This window comes from Vicia villosa, linkage group LG5, assembly GCF_029867415.1.
Source record: "Vicia villosa cultivar HV-30 ecotype Madison, WI linkage group LG5, Vvil1.0, whole genome shotgun sequence".
Classification (NCBI taxonomy): domain Eukaryota; kingdom Viridiplantae; phylum Streptophyta; class Magnoliopsida; order Fabales; family Fabaceae; genus Vicia; species Vicia villosa.
In genome coordinates this window covers 247394-266625 of record NC_081184.1, presented here as the reverse complement: position 1 = coordinate 266625, position 19232 = coordinate 247394, and the positions used below count along the sequence as shown (strand labels likewise).

At 34.8% G+C, this 19232-nt stretch overlaps 3 protein-coding genes across 6 annotated transcripts; 1 reads left to right on the top strand and 2 right to left on the bottom strand.

The window, feature by feature from the left end:
• Positions 1-1899: 1899 nt before the first annotated feature.
• LOC131601054 (uncharacterized) lies at positions 1900-5222 on the top strand. Its single transcript, XM_058872774.1, has 13 exons — positions 1900-2191; positions 2269-2344; positions 2416-2521; positions 2597-2667; positions 2762-2825; positions 2905-2967; positions 3038-3109; positions 3475-3576; positions 3942-4016; positions 4244-4348; positions 4462-4578; positions 4801-4857; positions 4999-5222. Exons 1-13 carry the CDS (start codon positions 1993-1995, stop codon positions 5056-5058), a joined length of 1167 nt encoding a protein of 388 aa, XP_058728757.1. The 5' UTR covers positions 1900-1992; the 3' UTR covers positions 5059-5222.
• A 4240-nt stretch (positions 5223-9462) lies between these two features.
• On the bottom strand, positions 9463-10138 carry LOC131606076 (protein SMALL AUXIN UP-REGULATED RNA 12-like). The gene has a single exon (XM_058878361.1). It carries the CDS (start codon positions 10070-10072, stop codon positions 9560-9562), a length of 513 nt encoding a protein of 170 aa, XP_058734344.1. The 5' UTR covers positions 10073-10138; the 3' UTR covers positions 9463-9559.
• A 3452-nt stretch (positions 10139-13590) lies between these two features.
• Positions 13591-18712, bottom strand: LOC131601052 (multiple RNA-binding domain-containing protein 1-like). Of its 4 annotated transcripts, none has more exons than XM_058872771.1 (16): positions 18612-18712; positions 18189-18229; positions 17867-17971; positions 17658-17772; positions 16929-17564; positions 16590-16721; positions 16270-16356; positions 16068-16191; positions 15523-15846; positions 15383-15447; positions 15153-15300; positions 14951-15055; positions 14773-14874; positions 14513-14686; positions 14290-14421; positions 13591-14210 (listed from the first exon to the last, which is right to left on the bottom strand). In XM_058872771.1, exons 3-16 carry the CDS (start codon positions 17883-17885, stop codon positions 14043-14045), a joined length of 2331 nt encoding a protein of 776 aa, XP_058728754.1. In that variant the 5' UTR covers positions 17886-17971; positions 18189-18229; positions 18612-18712; the 3' UTR covers positions 13591-14042. The 4 variants fall into 4 exon arrangements, with proteins under 4 accessions (XP_058728754.1, XP_058728755.1, XP_058728752.1 ...); XM_058872769.1 differs by having other exon boundaries at positions 13593-14210; positions 16929-17581; XM_058872772.1 differs by lacking the exon at positions 18612-18712 and having other exon boundaries at positions 18189-18597.
• Positions 18713-19232: the final 520 nt, after the last annotated feature.

Genomic DNA, 19232 nt, shown 5'->3' with positions numbered 1-19232 from the left:
TAACAACTGTTTCTGTTGGCTTAACCTTATTCTTCTTATTCACATGCTTCCACACATTAGAAGTAGATGCATAATCAATAGGATTATTTGATGTACTAACCTCCTTAGGCTGCTTGTTCTTCTTCTTTGCTGGTTGCCACTGTTTAGCAAACTTTGGTTTCTCCTTATTACAAACATGACTGATCTGTTGGCATGTTTCGCAATACTTTGGTTTCTACTAGTACTCCACAGGTTGATCAATTTTCTTCCCTTCATTGTCTTTGATCACTATACTCTCCCTCACCTTCTGAATAATGTCCACTTTCACTAATATGCGAGCAAATGAGACCCCCCCAGTTTGTTAGCAATACATTCGTCTGTGAACAAGGGTTTTTCTAGTGCACTCCCAATCTTCCAAAGCTCAAAGCACTCCATAGGTGCAACGGCAGATTCATAAGTTTCACTCACACTAGAATTGTTATGATCATATCTCTCTTAAAATTGAAGTCTTAACTCCAATCTTTCAAGATCATCGACATGTTATAAATCGAATATGGCCCCTCATTTAAATCAACTCTTTATCCTTACTCGATCTGAATTTCATCAGAAAATAGCTAGGGTACTGACCTAAAGAACAGAACTAGAAAGGGCCACAAACGTCTTACACTGTGTTGATGATGAAGAGGAGGGGTGTACATGCAAGGTACTCCGACGATCAAGTAAGTAGGAGAACATGTACGATTAAGTGTTTAGGGTTTTGAAATTGTGTTACCTGACCCTCTCGAGGGAGAGAGTTTATATAATACCCCCAGCGCATGGCCATTGGTCAGCGTTGAATCATGGATTTAGGCCCAAAACGCGTGACTTCCAGGATTCTAGGAGTAAATCTAGGAATCTTGGGAGGCTGCTCGGAACTACCTGTTGGGCGAGCAGAAGGGCGTTCCTGGTCGACATAAAGGTACTATGGGCGATAATCGAGGAGTCGGGTGTTCGACCAATGATGCACGAGTTGGCTTGATCGACGAGACCGTGGTGATTCGTCATCGGTCGTGAAAGGAGGAGTGAGCTCGACAACGGGGAGAAGAGGCGATGGCCTTTCTGCCCTCGAGCGATTAGACCAGGGTCATTGGACCGTCCTAGAGTAGACCTGGATTTGACCGTTCCTAGTTGTTGTACAAGTCCATAACAACCATCATCATGATAAAATAGCTTAGGTAATTGGATAGCATCCCAAAACCTAATCATGAAGTTTCTAACCTCAGTCATACTCAAATTCCTGCCAAGTACATACATGATGAGTGTATCCTCCTAGAACCTCACCTCAGATTCCACATCCGCATCCGCGATTTCGACATCAATTTCTCCATCCACAACCTTCAACGCTTGGTATTCAGTAGTTAGCCTATTAGTCGGAAGCCGATTCCCACTATTGACATCAACCCAAAACTTTTCTCCTTTGTTTTCTTTCACTACAACCGTTTCTTTTGCCTCTTCGACAACTAGTGTTTCTGGATCCTCTTCAACTTTACAGTTGCACCACTCCCTTCCATGCCCTTAGCTTCATTACCTCTCATACTAGAATTCTCGTGATCTTCTCTTACCATTGGTTGCGTCGCTGGTGAGGACACCTCCCACATACTCGCCATCCTTGAAATTTCATGCTATTCATTAATTTTAATTTCATTAATTTTGTTTTATAATAATTGTTAATTTTATTTTATATAAATACTAATTTAAATAATTATTTTTAATTAAAATAAAATTTTAATATATAAGATAAATTTAAAAAACTTAATATAATTTTTTAGAGTTATATTATGGAAGCAAAACTTAGATGAATTATTTTAGATAATGTGGTTTAATAGATCCTACAAATAATTTAAAAATGAGTAGTAATTAGTACTAATTAGTGGTTAGTTTTAGAAGTAAATATTATGAGCGAGGAAAACCTTATCATTCATTGATGGTGTGTTGAAGACGAAGTTGATACAGTATTCACTCACTCATACCCCCATGTCAATGATATCAACCATTCATTATGCAATGTCAATCAGAAGAACCAACACTAACGCTTTCTCTCCGTTTCGAATAATCAATTCCTCCAATTCAAATCCAAATAACCTTTCCGTTGCTGCTGCTGGTCGCGGCTTCGGAGATAAAACCAACAAACCTAACAAAAAGGGTTCAAAGGAATCATCAACTAAACAATCTCGTAAGTCTAATTCAATCAACTCTTATCATCAATTACAAATACACAACTTCTCAGTAATCATCAATTTTTCTTCGTAGAAGCACCGCGTTTAACTTCAAAGACAAACATTTCCTCCGAAATCGACTTTGAAGAACGGTTGAAGGCAGTTAGAAGGTAATATTTTTACTGCATAATCTTTTCTTTAATTGCTCATACATAAACTCTTGTTTTTGTATGCAATTCAGGTCAGCACTAGAGAAAAAGAAGGCAGAAGAGAAAAGAGAATTTGGAGCAATTGACTATGAGGCGCCTATTTCTTCGGACAATAAAACAATCGGCTTCGGTACCAAGGTATAAATAAGCTTTCTTTTCTATCACATGAAAGAGTAATAATTGTGTAGATATAACTATCATCATGATACACAGGTTGGAATAGGTGTGGCTGTTGCTGTCTTTGGTCTCGTTTTTGCTTTAGGAGATTTTCTTCCATCCGGAAGGTATGATAATGTTATACTATATGCACCGAATAATAATTATGAATGCTTTTAAATTTTGTGTATGGTTGAAATTGGGATATTTTTTCTGTATTAGTCCCAATGAAGACAGTGCTGTGGTCAATGATAAACTGTCGGAGAAGGATAAAGCTGCTCTTCAGGTATGATTTCCCCCTGATTTTTTCTTTACTTCTTCTGGCGATCAGTCAGGCACTAATGTCGTTTCCTAAAATCTGGCAGAGTAGGCTTAAGGAATTTGAAGCGACATTAAGTAACTCCCCGAGAGATCCAACGGCTCTCGAAGTAAGTAGTGGGTGATAGCTATGTTCTGATAATTTTTTGTGTCTCTAGATACATTTAAAAGGGTTTTCAGGGTGCTGCAGTAACATTGGCAGAACTAGGGGAATATTCAAAAGCTGCTTCTCTACTCGATGATTTGACGAAGGTTAGTATTATTTTGACCATGGATATTTTTTTGAAGATGCCTATTATGTGTTGAGAAGTATCTCCATTTATGGGAAATATTTCCTATATAGGAGTTGTAATTTACTGTTAATGATGTGGCTATGATTTGTATTATTTTTTATTAGATGAAACATGATTTTATATTTTCTGGCTTATTTAGGATTTTTTCTTTACATGTTTAGGTTCTTGTAATAGGAGATTTTAATGTAATCACATTATACGTTTAATCTTCTAAGGATTTCCTCAAGCAATTCCAACTAAAATCGTCTCTTTCAAATACATTTTGCACTAATCATGCTGCTTAATCATAGAATAATTATTGAACTGTTTTTTTTTGTGTTCAAGGAAAAACCAAATGATGCTGATGCTTTTCGTTTGCTTGGAGAAGTTAAGTACGAACTTAAAGATTTTGATGGGAGTGTTGCTGCATATAAAAGTTCAGCAAAGGTCAGTCTTTTGAAAGATTTCAAACACTTTTTATGGGTGGGTACGTTTTGAATGACTGTCAAAACTAAGTTTTTTTTTCTGTTCATTTTGCAATTTAGCTTGGGATTTAATGATCTAAATTATTAGTTTTTATTTTATTTTACTTTTTTACGTGGTTTCACTCAACTGCTTAAGCTTTTGGGATAATTGCTTTATGACAAACTCAGTGCTTCTATAACAATCTAGTCTACAGTTGGATTCTAACGAACTAGAGTTTAAAATTTTAAGGCACGAGAGGCTATATTACAAAATCTTAGTGATGAATTATTTCAGGTTTATTAGTTTCACCAAATGTTATCCATGTATATCCGGATGATCTCTGACAGGTATCTGAAGATATCAAATTTGATGTTCTGCGTGGCCTTACCAATTCATTACTTGCTGCTAAGAAGCCAGACGAGGTTTGTCGTCTTGATAATTGATTCTTCATATGAATGTTTTGGACACAAAAATTTGTAATTTGTTTCTTATCTTAGTCTTTAATATTTAGTTCTGTGATTTCATAATATGGCCATTCTGGTTCTCAATGCTCATATTTTACAGAAATATAGGGTTTATCTTTTGCTCACCCCGTGGTTCTAGTGAATGATTAATTAACCATTTTATTTTTCAATTCTTTCTTCTACAGGCTGTTCAATTACTTTTGGACTGTCGTGACCGTCTGAGCTCAGAAGACTTAAGCAACAAAGCAGATAGCAGCCCAACAGACTCACAGAAGCTGGATCCAATTCAAGTAAACTTTCACTATCTAGAAAATGGATAATGAGATATTCTTCTCTTTGTGAATTCTTGGTATAGGTATACAATACTTAATAATTTTTCTTTTTATATTACTTTGATTCTCAGGTTGAGTTACTTCTAGGGAAAGCTTATTCAGACTGGGGCCATGTTGGTGATGCTATAGCTGTCTACGATCAGCTCATATCTACGCATCCCGAAGACTTCCGTGGATACTTAGCTAAGGCCTGTATTTACTCTCATTTAATCACTAACCATGGTGTTCTCATTCCATTTTGTGGTTGGTGTACAATTCAATTCCTTCCTTTCAGTAGTAGAAAACATGGAGTCCGGATCCAAAATGGAGGGGATCCGGACTCTAAAACATGCTGCATTCTAAAACATTACCGTTACCGTATCACTTTCTAAATACTTGATGGCATGATTACTAATTTTTAACTTCTGCAGGGAATCATCCTAAAAGAAAACAAAAACATTGGAGATGCAGAGAGAATGTTTATACAAGTAAGTTTATGGATTGAACTAGTGCAACCAACCGAATAAATAGCAAAATGTTAAAATAACATATATATACTCTAGAACTTTATATTTATGCTTATAAGTGAGATTGATGGTTATGGAAACTTTTTGATTTATCTTGTCCAGGCGAGGTTCTTTGCATCTGATAAAGCTAAAGCACTTGTGGACCGTTATTCAAGATTATAGTTTATATTGATACTGATTACATCATGGTATGCTTTGTATGATAGAAACATCAGATCTTTAACTATGTAATATAAAAATTAAGATGAGCTTCTATCCATATTGCAAATTCAAGGAAAAGTAAGTTCAATATTTCCCTATGTTTTAAGCAGAAGTTATGGCCATTAGATAGTGTTGCAAAATTTTATGTTTACCTATTCTTTATGGCCATCTCGTCACTGCCGAACAGTTGGATCTTAAGCAGATCCGCCGGGCTCTTTGTCCCGTTCCCCTTTGTTTTCATTTTGTTCCGGCAAAATTTTGCTGGGGTTTTGTATCCCGTATCATAAACAATATTTATTAATATTTTTGCTTTAGAACCCTGCAATTTGCACAATTTGTTTACTATAAAGAGTAGTAAATAATATTTTATTAAAGCGTAAACGATCTCAAGTTCGTGAAGCCGTGTATGACCGCTCCATTTGAGAGCGTGTTGCGTTAAGATGTAAGCGTTGTCTCGGTAGAAAGTCGAGCTAGTAGCGTGCGGCTATAATCGGAATGTGCTTGCGCGAGAGAAGCATTGGTACAGTTTGATGTATCTGTATGTCGGATAAGAACTGGTGAAATATGAGCTCGATTCAAGGCGTTTAAGCTCTTGATTGTACCTGTAAGTATATCATGTTGAACCAGCTAGACGCGACTATGTCTTAATCATGTTTATATGGATAAGGCATGAGTGCAGTTAATTGAGGTTATGTTTCGAATTATACTTACAAACGAGGAGCATGAAATCGGCTAGATGCGACCATTCTTTGAGCTATGCTCCGCATCGCAAATGATCATTCCTCGACATAGGATAAAGGGTCCCCATCCCTCTCCCCGAGGTGATAGCTCAGATCGAGGTGGACGTATCAATGCTTCACCACTCACGTTCCTTGGATTGACTAGCTTTGAAGGGGGTACGCCAACTACGCGTAAATGTGTGTATTTTTTTGATAGGGGGTATTTGAATGTTGCATTCAGACGTGCAAAGCGACTTCGATAGCACCCATGGGGGAATTGGTTGTTGTAGCCGGACGTGTAAAGCGTCTCCGACAGCTCCCTTGAATTCTAAAGGCGCCCAAGGTTCCGTGGAGAATTTATTGTTGTACTCGGGCGTACAAAGCATATTCGACAACACCTATGAATTTTGAAGGCCGGGCTTCAACATTGTTGGTTTTACCCCGATTTCATTGTTACAATTAATAATCGCAAAGGAACATCAGACTATTAGTGGCTTTATTTATAACGAAGAATTGTATGTTTAAAATACGTGAGAGCTTATACATATGAGTACATAAATGAGCGCGATAAAAGAACAAAATAAAATATAACCAAGCATGTATCTTACCACTTATTTCTTATGATGGTATTCTCTTTGCTCAACCCGTTTGGGAGTGTGAATATCCATGCTTTGGAGTTGCCATATGAGGGAGGTCATGATGATCTCCATAGTGATACCTTTCCCCTAGGTCCCGTTGGAGTACATTGTGTATCTTTTTGGATGCTTCAAGATCGGCGCGCAAGACAACTAACTCTCCATGAAAGTTGTAGTATTTTTGCTTTAGGTGTGCAGGTAAGGCTACAACGTCCAACGCTGTAGTGAAGGGCCTACCCAAGATGCAGCTATAAAGGCTCTTGCACAGGATCACTGGAAAATGAGTATTGATAGACCAGATGCTTCTATGTTCTCCCACATATACCATTAACTCTATATAATCTCAAGGACAAGTGGTCGTCCCATTAAGCGCTTGTAAATCTGAGTCATCATATGGTATTAGGCTTCCTTAGTCTAAACCCATCTTCTCAAACAATGATTAGTAGAGGATATCACATGAACTACCTTCGTCTATTAGAATTCTAAGACGTCAAACTGTCCCACAGTGGACGTGATTACCAAAGGAAACAATTCGTTAGAAATTCCCCCAACTTTTTCGAAGTCTAGAAACCCTAACATGGGTCGATCAAGAATGTCGGATGACGAATTACCTCCACCCTTTTAAACAACCATCATCTCAGGGATCTTCCTCTTGACCATCCCTTTGGATGGGAGATTTACCCAAGGTGCTTCGTCATTGATGACGATTGACAATGACATATGTCTGTTTTCCCTTGCTAGTTTCTCCTTTTTCACCGCTGGGACCAGATTCAAAAACTGGGGGATTTGGTCTTCGGAGACTCTTCTCGGTCCCGCTTGCCTCCCTTGACATACTTGGGAAGTCGACCTTTCTTTATTAATGCCTTAATTTCATCTTTGAGCTCAATCCAATCATCAATGTTATAGCCATGTCCCTTTAGGAAGCGGCAATACTTTTATTTATCTTTGTGGGCAGACTCACAGATAATATTTGGGGGTCGGATTCATGTTTTCCTAAACTAAGTATTACCGCATTATCGGTAGATTTTCTCTCGGGAAGTGTTCAAAGGTGTACATCTGTCGTACCAAACGTACGTTCCTTTCGCATCACCCTCTCTTTGTTTACTAGATTTTTTTCCCGGGGCGTTCAGAGCCCGCATCGGTAGCTGAGGTTGGATTATCTAAGCGAGTGTTTAGTTTCTCCTCCAATATGATGTATGGTTGAACTAAGTTTAACTCCTCTTGAGTTGTTCTCACATTTTTCTTCCCCAACTTGGTCTCACATTTTTCTTCCCCAACTTGGTGCAGAATGGATGGTCATGAAGGAAGCCATTCTCGAAGATCCAACATAGGAAGGATTCTTTTGTTCCTTGCATTTCTATGGCGACTTGAGTGAATCGATCGAACCCATGATATTTCGTCTTAAGGTAGCCAGATCAATGGATATATGGTAGAATCGGGGGAGATGGTCGGTCTTGAACAAATATATATACTCCAACTTGAGAGGGAATATTAAGAATTATATTATAATATTATATAACTAGGGTTTAGTACTAAATATATGGATTTGACCCATTTATCTTTCTTATGTACTACTCTTTTAACATATTAATATAAATATGAGATATGAGAGTCACTACACATTTATTGATTATTCATATTCTTTCTCTCTTTCTACAATAATTATTAACTCCAATAGAGCACTATGGAACTTACCACACAAATACAAAAACTAACAAATAACCACTTAGAAAGCCTAATATCAACTAAGATTGTGAGGTAGATAATGTCTTAGAAAACACAGGCTGAGAATCAAAAACTAATTAACTAATGGTTGTTCCCATTCCTCAAAACTATATGCAACCAATCCTAATTATATAAAAACCAAACTCTAGTTGTGCAATCAAATTTTCAACCTTCTTTCTCTTGTTAATAAAAAATCAACAGATTGTGTTCCATTGAACAAGATCTCGGGAGGAAAAGTTCATAAACTTTTTCCTCTTCGATGTCACATACATGTTAGGATCATAAATAAATAAATAAATAAATAAATAGAAAATGAAAGTTGGTGGAATTTCCATATCCACCCCAAAGCTATCAATGCCTATCAATCTCCATTGTAGAACAGCTTCATATTCTCCATTCCGCAGAACAAAAACAACAATGACTCACAAAAAACCGATAATGGTCGAGGCCGGAGAATCCTCGGACGGCAAGAAAACGAGCAAGGTTCCGAAAGGATACGTTGCGGTCAACGTCGGACCGAAACTCAGCAGGTTTGTGATTCCAATAAGGTTTTTGAGCATGCCTGAATTGAAGGATTTGATGGACAATGTTGCTGAGGAGTTTGGCTGTGATTATCATGCAGATGGTGCTCTTCATATTCCATGTGATGAAGATTATTTTAGCAATGTTTTGATTAATTGTTATGCAACACAACGAAGCGTATCTTCTAAGAAAAATCAGATCAAACTTGGTTCTAAGATTCCCATAGTTTACAGTCATTAAATATTTCATATGGCTATATTTATTATTATAATATAATAATAATCTCAATTACAAGGCAAATAATTATTAACATGCAATGCAATTTCTATATATCATCAGATTAGGACTTGTATTTTTATTTTCATAGTAATCAGATCTTTAATTAGTTTTGTTAATCATTTGTTGGAAGGTGATCATTAAGTTGCTTAAAGAATTATTTTTCCAAAAAAAATTATAAAAAAAAAAGTACATCACATGTACATATTTTCGTATAATAAGATATATTAAAACAAGTTGTGGAAGGGAACAAAGAGAATATTTTGGATCAAGAGTAGCACAACCAAGCTTTGCACATTTCTATCTAAATCTCTTGCATATAATTTATGATCATTTCATTAAAAAGAAAAACTAGTTTGAAATTTAACTCTGAACATACAATACTGTTAAATCCTTTGAACGAAAGTTTTTTCGTCTACTATGATCCTCTTTAATTCGAGAGGTTAATATGTGTAGTTACACGCAGTTGCACAAAAAGATTCTCATACTTAGTTTATACACATACAAAAACAACTAGAAGAAAACTTCTATATAATAGATAAATAAAAAGAGACAACAATTAAGAATTATTGATTAACATGTTGATCATCTACAAACTTGAGCATGATGAGTGGGAGTAACATCACAACTAACCATGTCATTCTCTCCATTGAATCCAAACTCATGCAAGTTTAAGTCTTCTTTTTTATCTTCCACCACCTTCAATATCTTCTCAAACATTGATACTTGACATGGAATTTTGAGTACACCTTCTTGTTGAAAACCAAACTCCTCTTCAGCTTCTTGAAGCAAAACCTCAAATGCTTGATGTTTTAAGTAGTCCATTGGAATAATGAATCTCTTGAGCTCTTTCCCTACACAAACAGCTAGAAAACCTTTTGGAACTATGTCCACATTCGAAATCGAAACATCGTTGAATGATAAAGTTCGTTTCAAAAACTTGATACTTTTACTACCGCTACTACTACCACTAATACTCGAGTTACTCGAGTTCGAGTTGTTGTTAGTGGAAGCATTTGTAGCAACTTTTTTCCACTTCTTGAGGATTTGTTGAAGCTTAACAATCTCTCTTATTTTGTTAGACTTCTTTGAATCCATGAATGCAAATTGAACCACTTTTTGATATTGTTTCTTTTCTTGTTTGTATGTTTATATTATGAGGGATGAAATGGTGTGGAGTACTACTATAGATGAATCTCATGTGATTGTGAATGATAGCATAATCATTTATAAGAGGAACATGCACAACTTGCTCATTGCTACAACTTTATTTTATTCCTACATGCATTTTATATCTATATATCAATTATGTATCATGGAAGTGATTAATTACTAATTTCGTCCATAGATTAGTTAGATTTAATTTGAAACCAAATTAGTTAGTATAAGAAAAATTATATTATCAAATTATAATTATCAAATTATTTAAAAAATCATATTACTTTAAAGATCACATATAATGAGAATTTGGTAATTGAGAAAGAGATAGTTGATGATAGAATGAAGTTACTTGATCTTGATTGTGTGGTTAAAGAGAATAGTGGTAAGAATTCGGTAAGAGATCTATGTGATTATTTTTATTTGGAGAAAAATAATAACATTTGGGGCGATAGAAGACAGTCCTCCCAAGCCATTTCAAGAAGAATTTACTTTGCTCAAGAAAAAGGGAAAGGGAAGTCATAAATTCACTTCGTTTAAAATGGAAATTAATATCCGAACCATGTTTAGTAAACACAACACTACTTAATGAAAGTTATTTATTGAAATGTTAGAGAAATAGGAAACCTTAATACTAGGTTGGTTATTAAAAATCTCTGTGATCAACAAAATTCTGACTTGTTTTTTATTGTTGAACCAATGATTTCTTATGCTTATTTTCCAACAGAGTGTTTTAAACAAATCAGACTCAAGAGATTTGCATTAACTTTTAGACAAAATCATGATACAAACCTATAGGCTTTTTGTGCAATGGATATTGTATTGGTATATTCGCAAAGGATATACAAGAGGCGGCGTAAGAGTCACCAAAAGCGAGAAGAAGACATTCATTACCCAAAGTAGGACGATAGTCACCCATCTGTTTCAATTTGCTCCCATTTATCACATTGTGTGCTTATTATCTATAACGATCACCCATTAATTGAAATACTTGTTCACTTATGGAGACGCGAGGAATGACGTGTCCCTACCTAATAACGGTATAAGAATGACAATCAAACAAAAGGGGACATGTTCTCCAAAATAATATGAGAAGTAACTACTCTCCCACGCTCACGATGAAGAAAAGAGTTCTTAGTATTTTTGGGGTTTTATGACCAGATCTAAGAGGCTCATAAAAATACCTTAGCCCTAAGGTTGACGAGGGCATTTGATTCACTCATTAAACACAAATATACAGAGTTTCTCACCATCCTTACGTCAGTTTTCTCTAACACCACAATAATCCTATGATACTCAGAAACCCTACACAACCAGGGGTAATCATTCATTGTACTTTTAGCAAATTTAATCGGCGTCCATCGTAGGTCACGATAAAACTAACCCAGACCACACACATCATCATTCATCACTTGTTTTTCTTCATCTTCTCCAAAAATATGGCAAAACAAAATTCTAAAATTTCTATCAACACTATTGCTCGAGGTTTTGTCGATGGGGAGAATCCAATTTCTCCCATCGATTATATGTCGGACATGTTTTGACAACGTGTGTCATACTCGGTGGCTCTAAAGTAAACATGGGAACTAGAGTTCAAAATCATTTTCTCCAACAAAGACGCGGATGACTTTCTCCCTCACAATAATGATCCCATGGTCATTATGGTACAATATGATGACTAGGATGTGAAGCGAGTATTGATAGATATTCTATTTTGGAGTGCCTTTTAGGGGATTTGACTTGATCCGTAGAACATCTGAACGTTCCAAAGTTCTCTGATTGGTCAGACAGGTGCAAGTGAGGGGTCACATAACGCTCTAAATGATGTCCGATTCATAGGCAAGTGCAAAGACAATCAAAATAAAATATCTTATATTAGACACTTTCTCCCCATATAACATCATCCTGGATAAAAGATCATCCTAGAAAAATGGTGTCATTACCCGTGAGTAAAAGATCTTCAACATAGACAAAAATAAGAAATTATAATACCCTTGTGATATATGAATAAAGATGGATCATTTTTGCTCATTAAAAACCAATTGGTGGTGTTTGGCCTAGGCCATGGATGGCTTTGTGGATTTTAAAAACATGGTTGGGTTGGTGAGCATATTTCAATAGAGAGGGATTGAGCCATGTAAACATATTCCTTAAGAAAGCCTTGTAGGAAGACATTATTGACATCTGGTTGATACATATGTCATTGACGTCCAAGTGCAATAGTCATAATGAATTTAATGGCTTGAGGTCGAATGATAGGTGCAAATGTTTTCTTAAAATATATTCCTAACCATTGAGTATATCCTTTTGTAATGAGACATGCTTTGTATGTTAAGATATAACCATATGAATTTCGTTTTATATGAAACAACCATTTGCATTCAACGATGTTGTGACTAAACCATTTTCTTTCAAGCCACACACTCAATTACCTTAACACTCTCAACTTACACCTAACCCAACCCCACCTTGAGATTCTCCAACTATTAATTTTTATTATTTTGCAACTACAAGATGCATCATATCAATTGTATTTATTGGCTTTTCAAATGATTTCCTAACTTATCTGCACCATATCAATTTGTATTATTATTGGCTTTTCAAATGATTTCCTAACTTATTTGTACTATATCAATTTGTATTATCATAATTTTTAATTGCCTTTTAATTAAAAAATTCATTGTATTATATATGTAAGTGTATATCATTCAAATAATACTTATTTTTTATAGTAAAATTTATTTACAAGATATTAAAATCTATCTCAGTTTATTGGACTATCATCAGAAATTTGTTATTAAATTATCTATAATTTATTTATATTCACGCACTAAATTAAAAAATTTACATTGAATATAATTTTCATCTTAAAATCGATTTTGTAAAAATGGGTTAAATTCAATTTAAATTCTAAAATAAATAAAAAGAAAATTGAAAATTTTGATATTCGATCTTACGATCGACTAATTTAAGAGGGACTAATCCTACCGTCTAATAGCAGGGACGAAAACTTCTACAAATTTGATTTCTACATGATGTGATTTCTACATAAATGATGTATGTGGCAAGCTATGAGTCGGCCATGATTCTTTGATTTCAACCACATTCTCAAAAACATAATAATCCATATGATTCATTCATCAATCTTCAATTATTAGTTTGATATATAGTCTATATGCCCGAATTTATTGATAAATTAAAAATAAAAACTTAAAAACTAAAAATGATTAATTCAAGCTTCTTATTTTTGTTGTTGTGAGTTGATAATTATTTATTGGCAAGTTGAAATATTGGATGATTATTACAAGATCTGAGAAGGTGGTGCTCTGTTATTTCCATGTGAATTGCCCATTGTTTTATCCAACAAACAAATAATAAAATGGTCTCATCAATAAAATAATATTTTAATTTTATATATATTTGGTTGACTTATCACAAAATGATTAGTAATATACCGTACTAAGATTTTCTATTTGCAGCATTCATTTCCATTTAAAGAATATTGTACTCTGCCTTGACCATGTTCTCTTTATACTCACTCCTACATCTTAGCCATGTTTGGTTTGCAAAAAGATTTTATGATTTTATTTTATTTTTAAAATATTTAACGACTTATCACAAAATGAGTTAGCACAACACTTGATTTGCCTTGGTGATGATGGACGGATGATAACTAAAAAAAATCAATATTGTTGGTGGTAGCATTTAACCTAGACCATCTAAAGCTTGAGATAGCCTATGATAGGCTTAAGTGGAATTTCAAAGAGGGATTTAAGCAGGTATAAAAATGTTGTGATATATATACCTCTTCTAAATTGAGTCTTTAATAATACCAAAACAAGGGTAACATTTTTTCAGGTTTTCAACCGAAAACTATATCCTACTGCCATTCAAACTTTTTCTATATTCACTAATCAAACCTTCCAAACTTGATGTTTTCTTCATCAACCATACCGATGGCTTTCCTTTTCTTGGATAAGTTATTAGCATATTGATATCCGCTATGTTGATTAAATTGAGCTGCAGTTTGAGCCCGCAGTTCCTCCAAACTTTTACCTTCTTCCGCTCTCTCTATCACCTGAACAATAATAAGTTTGTCAACTATTTGCAATCTAATTTCAAATTATCCACACCGCCTAAAACATAGTTTCACTTACAAGATGTCTGCCATACAAGTGGGTGCTGGAGAGAGCTGTAAGAGCATTTTGTGCCTCCTGCTGGGTTACATACTCCACAAAAGCAAAGCCTCTATACTTTCCAAACCTCATCGGCAATTTTAAACTTTTAATCTGCAGCCAACAAACGTGAATCAAAGGAAAAGTTGTAACTAGTTCTTTACATATATATATATTCTGTCAGAAAGGATGAATAATCAATCACCTGCCCAAACGGACTAAACAATTGTCTCAGATCCTTCTTTGTTGCCTCAAAAGCAACATTTTTCACAAGCAACTTAGTTGAACTCTTGTTTTTCTCAACTCTCTTTTCTACTTTAGCATCATTCTTGACACGACAAAGTTGTAAAATATGAGCATGACCGTCCAAAACAGTCCCCTGTAAACCAAACCAAACCAAACCAACAAAAATAATTAAAAACCATGTCTATGTAAAACAAACTATGACTTGAAATGTTTTAATACCTGTAAATCGCTGCAAACACTTGTAGCAGTCTCTGTGGAGTCAAACTCAACAAATCCATACCCCATAGAAACATTTTTTCCATTTCTCAAATGCTTCTTCACCTAAATTACGAAAGCAATGAAAAACAGCCGAGACATAAAAAGTAAAATGCGTTACTTAACACTAGAACCCATTTACCTTGACACTCAAAATTTTCCCCTCTTTCATGTGTTCACTGAAATGTTTCCTCAAACCCTCTTCTGTTGTCTTGAAACTTAGGTTCTTGACAAACACGGACCGAGCCTGAAGCATGATTGATAGATTAATCAAATGAAAACTAATGCCACGCAAAACTAGATTAAAAGAATGACAAAAAAAATTCAGTAGCTCAAAACTCTACTCTGTCTGGATCAATTTCCACATCGGATATTCTTTCCACATCTTGCTCCAGCATCTGTCGCTTGACATCCTTTTCACCAATTCCACTATTCATCTCGTTGTCGCTAAGAACATTGGAAGGAGCCCACTCCAAGTATAAGGGAGCATCCCTACATTGAACACAACGCAGAGCAAGTTAGTTAACAATTCTGCATGGAACTTGTGAACAAAAGAAACAAAAAAAAATCTTACTTGTAACGCTTGTAAGCTAAACCTCTAAAAGCAGCTTTAGCTTCTGCTGCTTCAAGGAAAACAACCTGAAATACCATCTCCAAATAATTCAAAGCCTGAACAAAATTAATAATGAACATGTAACGGGAGACGAAAAATACCAGGGCCAATGTTTTTGTGGAGGGGAGAATTATTTTATCCAAACTACCAAATTCCCCAAACATCTTTGCAAGTTCATTTTTGGTAGCGCTATAGGGCAGATTCTTCGCTAAAATTACATTGTTACTTCTTGTAATGCCATCAACTTTACCCTTCGCAAGCTCCTCCAAAGCTTCCACGTTTACTCCAGCTTTTTTAAATGCATTTTTTGTTTCTGAAATCACTTGTGTTTCTCCCAGAGCAATACTTAGAGCAGGATCATCAGCTTCTCGATCCAGTAAATCACTTTTACTAACACCATATTTCCGAGTAATATTTTCTACAATCTATAACATCAACACATGATTAAAATATGCATACATCTATTCATAAGAAGAAAAACAACCTACTAGCGATCCAGTATAACCAAAAACATATGAGGAAGCAAAATTGACAGGGCGCATGAACATTATTCAGAACTTGAATATACTATTGCAAAATTGGCTAGTCAAAAAGGATGAAATAATAGAATTGTAGCTTTGAATTCATTAACCATAACGAAACATACTGTATCAGGGCGCATAAACAGACTATTCCATGCTCTGGTATCTCCACTAGCTTCACTTGCTTTCCTCTCTTGTTGTCTTCGCTGTTTGAGAGTTTTTGTTCCTTGGTCCTTGGAAACATTTTTCCTACAACATGTAAATCATAAAATGACAATACATAATAATCCAATTTAACATCTTCCATGATGCAACATTATTCCTTACTTTTCATTGCTTGAAGGTCTTTGTATAGCTGGCATAACATGTAATAATCTCCCTTGGAAGATTGAATTGTCCGACTCTTGTAACGCCCTGATAAACATTTTCATAAACTTGCATAAATTACAATCGGAAATGACATGTACCAACTGAAGTTTAGAAATATTATTAGTGTTAGAAGATATAAAAGCTATCTAAAGTCTTGTGAAGTTGTTGTCGCTAAACTACATTTCAATTGGTCGGGGGTAATTGTAGGCCTTTAATTGACAAGATCGTGGCAAGGCCTTTAATTGAGAAAACAATTCTATCCATCTGGCTGTTATTACCTGGCTGCAGAATCTGGAGCTGTGAAATGAATATAAGCCCTTCCCTTGGATCGGTTTGTTTCCTTATCAACAACTAAATGAACGTGTGAGAAACCACCAAACTGACTGAAATGCTCTTCCAGCTCCTCGTCCCTGTAACACAGTAACAATAAAATGATAAAACCAATTAAAAATCAAAAAAATTTAAGATCAATTGAAACGACAGAATCATTGAAAGATGATACTAACGTAAAATATTAACTATCATAAGACATTCATTCTGTAGAAAAATACTAAATGGAAAAGCAGGAAAAAGAATATGAAACATGGATGGATCCATAAGAGAATTTGAGAAAATACGTGGTCGTGTATGGCAGATTACGGACAAACAGTCGATATGCCTCAGAAACTTCTTTCTTATCCTCAGTTGCACTCACTTGAAACTTATCGTTGGCAACATCCTCTCCAAAAGTATCTAACTCTTGAGCACCACTTCTCGGGTTTCTTTCTGAAGGGTTATTACCACAATCTTCTTCTTCACGTTCACTACCATGACAACGGTTATCTTTGTCATCGTCATCAGCAGATTCTGAATGACTGTTGTCAATGTTATTTTCATCATCGCTGCTTACAGAATCAGACCACTCTGTTATCACTCTACTCTGGAAATAATCCATATCAGTCATTACTTTATCATCAACTGCTTGTGCATCGCTTAAGATAGGATGGTTTGCAATTGATGTACCATGAGTCTCTTTATTCAATGTTGTTTGGTTGTTAGCATCGTTGGATACAATTGTAGTATCGTTTCCCCAGAGCTTAGAGTTTGCGCGAGGTTGCATGACCTGAAGAAAATCTTGAAGCTTGGGGTCATCAATGTCCTTAGCATTGTCTTCTTGCCCTTTAGCTCTAGCATGATCTTTTGCATTTGGGGTGATCACTTTATTGCCCTCCTTTGTTGAATGCCGACTCCACGGACGTGGAAGATTTGCATCACTGCGTTTCAGAGACAACTGTTTGGTTTATGAGAACACATTTTTTATGGCAGTAATAAATAGGTTGAATAAGATAATTCTTTGATATAGGCACCTGACAGGTAATTCTTCTGGTGTCAAGGTAAGATTTATTAAAATATTGAATGGCTTCCTGAGCTTGCTGGTCTGTCCGAAAGCCAATATAGGCAAATTGGCGACTTTTTCCGTTCCTGAATTAAGCAGCAATTCAATTCAACTCAATTGTAAATAAGTGTTCATGAGGATTTGATATGATTTATTAAGGAAAGATTAAAGAAAGAATACTTGGTAGGCAGATTGACATCAGTTATTTCTCCTTTCTGAGAAAAGAATTCTCTAAGTCGATCCTCCGCAACATATTTAGGCAAATTGTTCACAAATATCCTAGACCTGTATACACATCCACAACCAAATCATTTAGCATATCCTTATAATTACAAATTCAAACATCTAAATCATTTAGCATAATATCCTTATAATTACAAATTCTTCAAACATCCAAATCATTTAGCATATCCTTATAATTACAAATTCAAACATCCAAATCATTTAGCATATCCTTATAATTACAAATTCAAACATGAATGAGTATGGCATTTTCACTTACATGCCTCCGATCCGATGCTTCTAAAGTATAGTAGACAATGTCTGTAAAAAATAAAAGAATCAACTATCATTATACAAAAGTTCCATTGATAATCTAATATTTATTTATTAGAGAAACCCTAACTATGTTTGGATACAATAAAAAGTACGGAGCGGAATAGAGCGGGATGAAATAGAGCGGAACTGGAGTGGAATGGAATAAATACGTCATTCTATTATTTGGATACTTCGTGATAAAATAGAGTAATTTTTTCATTCCGCCCAAATCGAAAGGTAAAAAAAAATGATGAAAACAATGGAAGATAAACTTATTTCATTCCATTCCGCTTCATTCCACCCTATTCTATCAATCCAAACATACCCTAAATATTTAGTATTCAAAGATAGGGAGAAACCCTAAATATTGATTGGAGAAGAAGCTAACCGGTGAAGAAGTTGCAGATTATAACTCCACAATCTAATCTTCTATTTTTAATTCTTAACAAAACCTAATATATTAAAGGGTAATGCTAACGAGTGCCCCAGGGGCACTGGTTAAGCATTCCAAATAAAAAAAATATTCAAGGTTCAATGTATTGAATACACATAATATTCTTTAAAAAAGTTAAACATTTATGTTTTCAATGCATTGAATACATATATTTTAGGTAAAAACATATCTTTTTACTTTATTAAATGTTTATTAAATGATGCTTAACTTACTTTTTTAATCTCTTAACCAGTGCCCCGGGGGCACTCGTTAGCATTACCCTATATTAAAATACACTCGATACAAATTTTGTTTCTTTAATAATTATAAAAATATATATGGAATACGTATCCATTATTACTATTTAAAGAATATGAAATAAAAATTAGAACCGCAAAATCAAATCTCATTAAAATAAATGCAGAATTTAATTTCAACAACGTAATAAAATGTTCAAAACAAAATAATTATTAATTATTATAATTATAATTAATAATTTATTCGATTATTTAATTAAAAGATAAATGATTTATTTAAATTTTGTGAATCCTTGCATAATCAGTGATTGAAAATATC